The following is a 12,143-nucleotide window of genomic DNA, read 5'->3' as shown; positions in this document are numbered from 1 at the left end:
TTTTTAGGGCTGCACCCACAGCATATGGAGGTTCCCAGGCTAGGGGTCAAATTTGAGCCACATCTGCAACCTACACCACAGCTCACGGCAACCTTGGATCCCTAACCCACTGAACAGAGCCAGTGGAACTAGTTGGGTTTGTTACCACTGAGCCACAATGGGACTCCAACCTCATGTAATTTTACAACTATTAGGTAGTATTTCCACAATTAATGGTATTTATTGAAGAATCAAATGCATTTCTGCTTACCTAGACTTCAAAAGATGAAATAGCACACTCTTTTCATTAATTGAACTTAGTTGAAATATAAGAAATATGGTGCAGAAAAGAAAATAACTATACATTTTCGTATCATTTATGATGAAAGTATATTTGTTTTCATCACAAAATATTAAACTAATGCTATTTTTCCTTTTTAGACTGAAGTGTTTTGTAATAATTCCATCCCTTAAATTAACCCTTAAATAACTGTGGTGCAGATTATTAAGTAGAATCAAATTCTATAGGGATTTGAATCAAATTTTGTAGGGAACGTATTTTGGTGACCTGTCTACTGTTGAGAAACTTTATGTCTTTTCTTGTGAAAGAAAAGATAGAGCCAAGGCAAGAGAAGGCGGAATCAGAAAATTTTAGGTGTTTCCTAAGCTGTAATTTGTATCACTTTTGCTGTGTTGGTACCAGATGAGACTAATTTAATTTTTTTTAAGATAGTTAAACCTTATATTAGGTACTATTTTCAACATTGTTCAAGGAAACCCACACAGTGAAGGCTGGGGTCCAACAAAGGAGAAGCAAGGTGTACACAGTTCTGAGGTCATTTGAAAATTACATACTCGCCCCAAATTATGGAGCTTTGTCTATGTTGTTTATTTTTTAGGAATCAAACCACAGTCCTTGCTCCCCGAGAAACAGTCTTACAAGCCAAAGATCTGTCTGTAATCCTGAAAGCATATGTGCTGGTGACGTCCTTATCTCCTCTGCGTGCGTTCATTCACTCCACTGGCACGGTCTGGAATCCACCAAAGAAAAAACGCTTCACTGTCAAGGTAACCTTTCCACCCGGAGGTATTTCCACGAAGTATATGGAAGATACGTAAAGTGAGTGGGGCTGCCTTTCTCCAGCCTTCATGATGATCAAATCCTGTGCAACAGAGATTGTATCGTTTTATTGCTGCAAGCAGAGATTTTCATTTAATAGGTACAGGTTCAAACATGAACTGAAAACAGCTTAATTCACTAGGGATCACAAAGGCTACCTCTTTTTTTCCTCAATTCATCATTTTAGTTCAGTTCTTTGACCCATTATCGAGCCAGTTCTCAGCTGTGGTCTGTTCTACTTGACTTTTCCACTTATTCAAGAAAAATGCAGTCAGTGCAACAAAAGAAAACATAATTTTGCCCTTGCGCTTTTTGCTTATTTTTAGGACGCGTAATGCCTATTTCATTTCACCGTTCAATATGGAATATTTGCTGCGTGAAAATCAACACTCCCAAGGGTGCTTAACATAGGGAGCCATGACATAAAGCATGATGAGAACGTTTTCAGGGAAGAACTTCATAATGACCTCCAAAAAGTTTAGTTCTAAAAGGTAATTCAGATTCGCTCAGGTCTAGTGAGAACTTATGTGATACATTCTAAGGTGTTTCTGATTTAACCGAAGTAGTCTTTTCAGAGTACAGTTAAGGGGAAACACGCGTGCGTGTTCCTTCCATTTCCTTCCACTTCCTCTTAGCTATTTTCTGAATAATTGTTTCTGTAAAACCAAATATGCCTCCGTAGAACAAGTATCGCGTGATCCTTCTTATAGAAGGAATCTTAACTAGTCAAACTCACAGAAGCAGAGACTAGAATGGTGGTTATCAGGGGCTGGGATGAGAGGGACATGGGAAAGTGCTAGTCTAAGGGTCAAAAGGTTCGGTTATGTTAGATGAGTAAGTCCTAGAGATCCACTTACAGCTTAGTGCCTGTAGTTGATGACATTGAGGTTTGTTAAGAAGACAGATGCTAAGTGTTCTTATCACTAAGTAAGTAAATAAATAGAGTTGGAGGAAACTTCTGCAGGGGACAGATAACATTTATGCCTTAGTTTTGGTGATGTTTCATGGGTGTCTACTTATCTCTGAACTCATCAAGTTGTATACATTAAATATGTGCAGATTTTTTAATTTGAATCATAATAAAATGGTTTAAAAATAAAGAAGGCATAAGTGCCTTTCACAGTTTCAAGAGATTTAAAAGTGACTGTAGGAGTTCCTGCTGTGGCACAGTGGGTTAAGGATCTGGCGTTGCCACAGCTGTAATGGAACCTCCATTGCCGAGGGTGTGGCCAAAAAAGGAAAAGTGACTGTATTTGATACTTTTCAGAATGTATCTTACATAAACTGTACTTTAAGTTTCGGAGCAGTTCCCATCGTGGCTCAGTGGTAACAAACCCAACTATTATCCATGAAGATGTGGGTTTGATCCCTGCCTCACTCAGTGGGTTAAGGACCTGGCATTGCTGTGAGCTGTGGTGTAGGTTGCAGATGTGGCTTAGATCCCACATTGCTGTGGCTGTGGTGTAGGCCGGCAACTATAGCTCTGATTCGATCCCTTGCCTGGGAACTTCCATGTGCCACGGCGAGGCCCAAAAAAGACAAAAAAAAAAAAAAAAGAAAGAAAGAAAGTTTTGAAAAATCTTCCAATGGTTTAAAAAAATTTAAAGATTCAAATATTTAATATTAAATTTAAATATTTAATATTAAATATTAAAATACACACATTTAAATATTATCAATTAAAAAACAGGTCAGCACGAAAAAAGATGCACGTGTTATATCGCCTACTAACACAGCTGGTATTTTAAGGAAATGACGCTGATGACGTGGGTCTTCAGGGTGGTTTATTTTAAGGACAATCATCTTATCTCAATTGTATCAGTATATATGGTTTTTAATTAATCATGAAAGAGTGGAATCTAATTTGGTTTAATTTTCATTTTATTTCCTTCAGGTCTTCACAGTGGTTATTTATATTTTCCTCAGTGCCGTTAATTATTCCCTAATTTCCCTTTTCTATTAAGTTTAATTGTATGAAATTGCTGACAGTGGGCCGTTTCTGACCTATAAACCTATATGCGGTTTCATATGAGTCAACCAAATAATTGGAACTCAGGTATAGAGAGATACAAGAATCACATTTCTCAACTCACGTCACATTCGTGCACTCAACATGTGTTGGGCAGAGACCAAAATTCCTGTCCTTGTGGAACTTGCAACATCTGTATGTGCAAAACTCCTCTCTTTTTTAAATGTTTTATTTAATACATTTTATTTCCACTTCCTACTCAATTCTCCTTCCCCTCAAAGGCTATCATTATAATATTTAATGTCTCTTTTTGTGCATGTTCTTCTAAAATAAACATTTTTATTTTGTTATGCATACAAGTGTTTTTAGCATGTAAACTACATTGTATTAGATATTTTTCTTTTTCTAACTTCATAAAAAATGTGACACTATGTTTTCTTAGGAAGGAGCCATCCACCTTGCTATGTGTACCTCTTTTGCGTTGCTTTTCACTGATTTACGGTATTACTGATGTGTATTCCATTATAGTTTACCTATCCCCTGTTCCAGTGATGGACACAGTGAAAACAATACGTCTAATATACAGATCCTTGTATCTGACTCTTTATGAACCTGCATATAATTTTCTGGAGAATATACACACAAAACTGGAATTGCTGGATCATCAGATATGGGTTCATTTGAAAGAATTAAATAATGCCAGCCTGCCCTCTGGAGTGTCTGTTTCTATACCCCCAGAATTAGGCCAACATATGACCTTTTTTCCAGTTTGTGACAGATGAAAAGTTTTATCCTGCTCTTGCAAATAGCTAAGTTCCTCATTTATCTGTTAACTTTATCTCAATGTTCTTTGTTAACTGATTTTTTCAACTGATGAATCAAATTAATTTTTCCAATGGTTCCTGTTTTGGAGATTTAGTTCCAGAAATCTTTCTTTATCTCTAAGTCACAAAGACAGGCTTCTCCATTTTTTTTTTTTCTGTTATCTTTGTCCTTTTTTTCCTGGACCTATAAATATTTAATGCAACCAGAGTTCACCTTTGATCCAGTTTTTTTTGCTATGTAGTCAGTTCTCTTGGGCTAAAAACTCATCATTCCCCATGAATCTGACATGGCCTTGATTGTATAAGTTTCCACATGTATATGGGGCTGCTTCTGAGCTCCCTATTTTGTTCCAGTTGGCCCACTTGTTTTTATTTTTATTTTTTGGCAACTAAGTGTGTCTTAATGCCTGACAGGGAGGTTCCTCTTGTCTGCTTTTTCTTTTCAAGAATAACTGTGTTGTAGACATTTATTTCCTCGTAAACATTTTAGAATATCAAGTATATGTTAAAAACCCTACTGGAATTTCAACATATAATAATATTGAACTTATAGTTTAATTTTTGATGAATTTATTATTCACTAATATTAAGTCTCTCCTTTGAGTCAGATCATTTTCTTTGATCTTTATTACAACTTCTTTTCTGCTCCACAGAAACCTCACGTGGTTTTGCTTAAGCTTATTTCTGGATTGCGTAGTGTTTTTTGATATTGTTTTTTAAATTATGTTGTTTAGTTGGTTACTCCTAAGAGAGAGAAATATTGTTTTTAACATTGAGCATCTACTTGATAAACCTGTTCTGAGAATTTCACTGTAAATATCATTGGTTTTACAAGGTATTTTATCTGCAGATAAGGTCATGTTAATCTTTTCCTTTTAATTCTTGGATATCTTCTTTTCTTCTTCCTTGTTTTCTCCCTTTCCTTAACTAATGTTGTCCAAAATCTCCAATACTGTCTTTAAAAGTAGAACTGTTAGGGTTATTGAGTTCAGTATCTTAAAGGGTCTGCATCTCAAGTTTCTCCATTAAGTAAAATGACTGCAGTAGGTTTTTGATATTTAATCTCTGCCAAACTAGTGAGAATAGTATAATTAACTACAGTGAATCTATCGTTGCATGTCAGCCCTTACAATTTATGGGGAGCCTTGTTTCATCTGTGACCTCTCTATTCTCTTTCCCTAACTCTAATTTATTTTGCAACCAATACAGGACATCATATGATTTCATTTATAGACCTTTTTAGAGTGTAACTTTGAAAAATATGAATGTATAAACTTTACCAAATCAAGGACGTTCTCTTTTTATTTTTAGTTTTCTGGGAGTCTTCATCATGGAAAGATTTTGAACTTTACAAACACTTTTTTTCTGCAGTAAGATAATCATGATTTTTTCCCTCAAGTTTATCTTGTGTTGAATCGCTAGATTTCTTTCGATAAAACCTCTTTGCATAAATGAAATAAAACCTTCTTGATAATTTTGGGCTATTTTTCCAATACTCTGTTGGATTTGTTTATTTACAGTTTTTATATCTAAGTTCATAAATAATGTGGACTTACATTTTCCTGTATTTCTCATACTTAGTTTTTACAGTGGAGATTATTGTAGCCTCATAAAATAAACATGGAAAACCTCTCTTTTTCAATTTTTTCGGAACAACTTATATAAGGTAGGGATTAGCTTACCCTCAAGAATTTGGTACGAGTCTCTTGAGAAAATAGATTTGGAGAGTTTGGGGGACTTGTTTGTTTGTTTGTTTGTTTGTTTGTTTGTTTGTTTTTTGGCTGTGCCACAGCAGGTGGAAACTCCCAGGTCAGGGATCAAATCTACACCCAGCAGTGATCCAAGCTGCTGCAGTAACATGGCAGGGTCCTTAACCTGCTGCACCGCAAGAGAACACTTGGAGGTTTTTAAAATAGCATTGACATTTCAATTTATCTAAAATATTTTGTGCATTTTAAGGTCTCAATTTCTTCTTGTAAAGTTTGGCATTTGGGAGGCAGGGGTTATCAATTTCATCAGATATTCAAATTCTTTAGTGTATAGTTTTCATTTTTATAGCTGTTGTGCCTATAGGTATTTCATCTTTTTCATGTTATACTTTATAGATATGCATTTTCTTTCTGTTTTTCAATTAGAATTGCCAGAGTTCTTTATAATTGGATCAGTCTTTTTAAAGAAACTAGTTTTTATTTTGCTAGTATTTTTCATCATCTTGTAGTTGTTGTTCCCAGCTTCACAGATTTATGCCCTTATTTGCGTCATTTCTTGGCTTCTAGTATTTTGTTTGTTTGCCCTGGTGTTCCTTTTAGCTTCTCGGTTTGAATGTTTGCCTCCTTTATACTTAACATTTTTTATCTCCTAGTAAAAATGGCTGAAGCTATACATTCCTTTTATGTACTGCTTTAGTTGTGTCTCATAAATTTTGAATTATTTAATTCTAAGTATTTTTAATGTTCTTTATGATTGCCTTGTTTAATGCAAGGTATTTAATAACATTCAGTTTCTAAACAAAAGATTCTTTTAAGCTATCCTTTTGTTTTGAATTTTTAATTTATTGCATTTTTTTAGTGTTTATTTTTTATTACTCAATGAATTTATTACATTTCCAAATTTTATAGCATTTCCATCCCAAACCCCCAGCACATCCTCCCACCTCCCAACCTGTCTCCTTTGGAAACCATAAGTTTTTCAAAGTCTGTGAGACAGGATCTGTTCTGCAAAGAAGTTCATTGTATCCTTTTTTTCAGATTCCATATGTAAGTGATAGCATTTGATATTGCATTATTATCAGAGGATAAATCCTGTATGCTTCTGCTATTTTAGGATTTATCCAGGCTTTCTTTTATCGACTAATAATCTTTCTATTTTAAAAAATCTTTCATGGGTACCTGAAAAGAAAACTGCTACATGGGTATGGAATTCTACATATATTTAAGGACTCACTTACTAATTATATTTTGCAGATGTCTTTTGTTTTTTGCTCGATCTAACAGTTGCTGAGTAGAATGTGTTAAAATCTCCAAATGCAATTGTTGGTCTCTTTCTCCCTGCCATTCTGTTGGTTGCATATTTTGAAACTGTATTGTTTGTTACCTATTTATTTGTGATGGCTATGTCTTCTTTCTCCATGGTTCCTTTATCCAGAATTTGTTAGCTTTCTTTTGTCTTAGGATACTACTGCCTTAATTTGTATTTTAGTGAGATATTAAGCTATTTAGTCCGTGAGTTTTCTTTTGGTTCATATTTTTGTTTTCCCATATAGATTTTTAAAATTTGTACCCTTCCTACGAATATCTTCATAATAAATTATTTTAATAGTCAATTTAGTTTTGGAATTTATTGTTTTCATCCAATCTGAGAATCTTCATTTTTTAATGTATCATTTTTAACTGATTTACATAGATTGTGATTATGTTAGGACTTATTCCTACCATCTTATCTTTTAAATTTTTCAATGCATTCTTTTTTGTTTTGTTTAAAAGGTCTTTTTCTGCTTCTCACTGAAAAGATTGGATTTTCTTCTGTAATCTTAAAAGGTATACAATCTTAGCATAACACATAGTGGATAGCCTTCATTTAAGACTATGTTTGTTTTCTCTCCTACTAAGCTTGCATTTTTAATATCTCCCATTCTTCCCCCTGAAGACTCATATCCTTTGCTCTCTACACCACTTTGCCACATGCCATCATTACAGTGTAGATTTTTAATTCTAGTTGAAATAATCACTTTCTGGGGGGTTTTGTTTTCTTAAGAAAAAACCCCCAAACCAGACCTATAAACTTCATCAAGAAATTTATCACCTTTACTTCTTCTAACTGTTCACAACATCCTCCTAGATACGTTTTTTTTCTTATCTGTGTTTTCATTTTGGGCATGAAGTCTTTACTCTTTAACTCTGGAAAATGTGTTTCTATTATTTTTGCTCACTGTTCTTTCTTCCTTTCTTCTGTTGTCCAAATTTTGACCCCTTCATTTTATGTGCTGATACCCCTTAGCTTGAGAACGAAGCACATTTTACTTGTATCTATTGACTTCTTACTCATTTTCCCTTTGGTTCTTTTCCATGATGCTATTTTATATTTCATTCTGCTACTATCTACATTATTTCTAGTGTGAGTATATTAATCGTGCTTATTTTAAATTCCTGGCCCGTTAGTTCTGGAAGTCCAGTGTGCTATCCATTGCCTTGGAGCCCCTAGTCCATTTGTTTTAGGAACATGATATATGGCATTTAGTTTGTTGCTTTTCTTTTGTGGTAGCTACACTTTTCATGTGTCTCCTATTTTTGCCTTTGAGCTTAAGTTTTCCTGCAGACACAACTTATTCTAGCCATTAGAGTATTGAGGGCAGGCCGGGTAAATCCAAAAGAGGGATGAGAATGAGTTTCCAGACATTGTAAACCAACTTTTGATCACTTCTCTCTGCTACGACTGTATTCAGTGACTTCCCTGGTCAAAATCTCACCCCCTACTCTCCTCAGTAGAAAAGCCCTGGGAAGAAACACTTCCCTTCATTATAATCCATCCAACTTGGGGTTTGAGAGAGTGAATGCTGACTAGGGTTGAGGATGAATGCTGGATGTGATGCAGTCCCACACATCTCATCAGCTCCTCACCTGAGAGGACATTCAGCAATCTGAATCCTGGGGCTGGTGTTACATCCTTAACAGAGAAGGAGCAGGCAGTGATTGTCCCAGGGGACCATAGGGGACACAGGAGGGAAACAGAAACACTTTCCTCCAACCTGTCCTCTCAAAGAAACTGGCAACCTCCTTCCTAAACTTCAGCCATCCCTGCCTACTGCCACCAGCGGCCAAGCCAGTCCAAAATATCTTTCAGAATTGCTTTCACACAGATTTTTGTTTGTTTGTTTGCCATGCACATGACATGCAGAACTTTCCAGGCCAGAGATCGAACCCTCGCCACAGCGATGATAATACTGGGGCCTTAACCACCTTCACGCACGTTTTAATTTGTTCTTTAGTTAAAATTAGGCTTCAGTCTCATTTAACCTAATATTGTTCACCATCTTTGATGGGAAACTGAAGCTCCTAGATATTCCAAGTAACTTTTTTTTTTTTTGTCTTTTCAGGGCCACACCTGCTGTGTGTGGATGTTCCCAGGCTAGGGGTCTACTCAGAGCTACAGCTGCCAACCTACGCCAGAGCCACAGCAACACCAGATCCGAGCCACATCTGCGACCTACACCACAGCTCATGGCAACACCAGATCCTTAACCCACTGAGCGAGGCCAGGGATTGAACCTCTGTCCTCATGGTTCCTAGTCGGATTCATTTCCACTGCGCCATGACGGGAACTCCATCAAGTAACTGTTTTAATCTTTTCTTTATTTATGCACCACATCCCCCAGCCTAAGTAGAAATGACTGGTAGAAATGCTGTGCTTTCTTGTGATAGGTTTGATGTGTTTCCTAAGAAAAATCAAGAAAAGAAAGCTCTCAGTGATTTGGTTGTCTTTAGATGCTCAGGTTTTATTTACTGCTTAGTTTCTTATCTGTATCTCTGTCATGTCCGCAGGACAGATTCGAGCTGCAGTTGTAGTACAAGAAAGCACGCAGCCATTGTCATTTTCATCCTCTCCTTGGGATTTGTCTTTTCAAGATCTAGCCTGATTATTCCGGACCATGCTGTTATCTGCTCTCAGAGGGAGATAGTGAAGCTTCCTGGGTTAATGTGCCAGAGAGCAATTATTTCCTTCTGGAGGTCAAAGTTGTACTTGATGCTGCAGATAGATTTGGAAAACAAGGGTCTATTTATTTACCTTTCAATGGAAGTACTTACTGCTTCAGTGGAAACAAACAGATTATACTTATCTGTTAATCGCTGAATTTAACCATCCTCCAAAATATGGCTTCCTGGCGGTATTTTTAGATGTGAAAAAATACGTAAAAGCAATTTTCAATGTTAATGTAGAGGACAGGACCAAAACCTACTTTAAAGACTAACCATGCGATATCAGTGTTTTATTAAACACTGTTCTTAAAATTCCACAAAGTACAATTTGGGGTGTGTGTGTGTGTGTGTGTGTGTGTGTGTGTGTGTGTACTCTGAGTCTTGATTTCAGAGGCTAAATTACTTAGTTAAATCAGCAGTGATTTATGCATTGTGCAGTGAGGCAAGCCCACTAAACTGGTTATCAGTGGCCATTTATAGAACTTTCTGGCAGCTGAAGGAGGTATGAAAGTAATAACAGATATAACCATGAGCTCATTTATTTCCAATTAGGCCTGCTGCTGAAACACTTTATGTGCTAAAGCTTTGGAGAGAGTTGAAAAATAGCATTAATGCAAATTTGAGAAATAATGGAGGTAGAAGCTTTATAAACCAAATTTTTCTAAAATCCCCTTCTGTACAATAAAAATAATTTAAAATGTATGTGTTAGCTATTTCCAAAGAATGTTCAGATTTCAAAAGGGGAGAGAGATGGAGAAAGGGGAAGAAAATTAATAGCCAAAGCAGCCTTCAATTACTATATCCTTTGATTGGGTTTTAAAACAACCATTTTTGGGAGTTCCTGTCATGGTCAGTGGTTAGCGAATCCGACTAGGAACCATGAGGTTGCGGGTTCGATCCCTGCCCTTGCTCAGTGGGTTAATGATCCGACGTTGCCGTGAGCTGTGGTGTAGGTCACAGACGTGGCTCAGATCCCGTGTTGCTGTGTCTCTGGCGTGGGCCGGTGGCTACAGCTCCGATTCGACCCCTAGCCTGGGAACCTCCATATGCCACGGGAGCAGCCCAAGAAATTGCAAAAAAAAAAAAAAGACAAATAAATAAATAAATAAATAAATAAATAAAACAACCATTTTTGCTGCTGTCAAGGCAATGTTGTGTTCTTGGTCAATATAATAAATCCAACTGAAAGCGATATTTTATTTGAAAATTTCTTTCCTGAAAAAGCTCTCAATTTAGTTATAAAACACTCCAGTCATACCAGTGATTTGAAGATTACAACTCCTCCACAGCCATTTTAACTATAACTTTTGGTCACATACGGCCATGGCTGTCTGTATATACAAGTCAAATAGATAAACAGCAAGAAATTGAAGTGTGGTTCTTAGCGTAAGAAGTTGCAAGTTATCCCTTCATCATTGTAAAGTTACGCAGCAGAGGGGACTCGCTCATATCTGTAAGTTCTTTATGATGTCTGGAGATTCTTTATACCTGTGATCATAGCTGACCACTTTGATGAAAATGTGTTGCTGAAGTGATTCGTAACTTCTGGCAGGAAGACCTGTCCAAATCATTATTTTATCTAGTTGAGGCATACCTTGAATGCATTCATTCCCTATTTGAAGATGTTCTTTTGCTGATGTTTGGTGTTCAAAAGTTCCATGCAGCTAATTCCTTGAATGTCATCAGCTCTTGATAAAGGCCTTGGAATTGAATTCAAAGATCATTTGAAAAAATTTTAACCATGTAAAAAAAGTGCCCAAGTCGATTTAATCTCCACCTGCTCCAAGTCAGCCCCTGTAATGTGCAGTGATCTTCCAGTGGCTTTCCGGTAAATGTGATAGACGGATGGCATCACCTGAGTTTCTGGGCAGGGCCCCTTTGGTAGAAAGGGGAAAACACAGGACGTTGCGGTCTTTTCTCAAGTCAGTCTCTGTGAGAATCATCTCCGCTGCAAACCAAAGTTAAGGCAAGTTCCTGTGCAGCCCCTAAATCACCAGCTCCCCACCACCACCACATCGGCCTTGGGGGGACCATTCTTCCATTTCCAATGCCCGCAGTTCCCTCTCACATCGATGCAGTCAGCGAATGTGCCCAGAGAAGGGCACAAACCTTGGCAAAGGTGGGGTGGGGTGGGCGCGGAGATGTTATTTACAAGGACCCATTTTTAAAGGATGCATATGTCTTTTATTCAGTTTTGGAAACATGGCACAGTTGCTGGGATGAAGTTAGCCTCATCTGTCATCAGTATTTACACAGTGCCTTTCATAGTGTCAGGTGAGATAGCTCATATAGTCCCAGGGTAAAAGTGAGTAATGTCTTTGGAAGCAGGTATAAAGTTACAATATAGTTTTTCAACTTGAGGAAGTGTTCTTCTCCCGATCTTCATTTTACGTCTAAAACTGCAGACTCTGGAACAGACCTTGTAAAAGACTTTTTCACCGAGCATCTCGCCCTCCTGTAGGCCCGGGAGATTTATGTTAGCTGTAGAAAGAATGTGAATAAAAGCCTGCTTCTGGGAGTTTGTAAAATGAGTTGATGTATTACTTAGTCTCCTCTTG

General features: G+C 37.0%; 1 protein-coding gene across 10 annotated transcripts in view; it reads left to right on the top strand.

Annotated features, from left to right (window-relative positions):
* Positions 1 to 12,143, top strand: part of CPED1 (cadherin like and PC-esterase domain containing 1) — a 282,194-nt gene that overhangs the window by 94,178 nt on the left and 175,873 nt on the right. For all 10 annotated transcript variants that reach the window (XM_021078989.1, XM_005673220.3, XM_003134738.4 and 7 more), the window contains one exon: positions 879 to 1,047. In XM_021078989.1, the coding sequence (XP_020934648.1) occupies positions 879 to 1,047 (169 nt within the window). The remainder of the gene's footprint in view (positions 1 to 878; positions 1,048 to 12,143) is intronic.

The sequence above is a fragment of the Sus scrofa genome, chromosome 18 (assembly GCF_000003025.6).
Source record: "Sus scrofa isolate TJ Tabasco breed Duroc chromosome 18, Sscrofa11.1, whole genome shotgun sequence".
Lineage (NCBI taxonomy): Eukaryota > Metazoa > Chordata > Mammalia > Artiodactyla > Suidae > Sus > Sus scrofa.
This window is presented reverse-complemented; position numbering and strand designations above follow the sequence as displayed.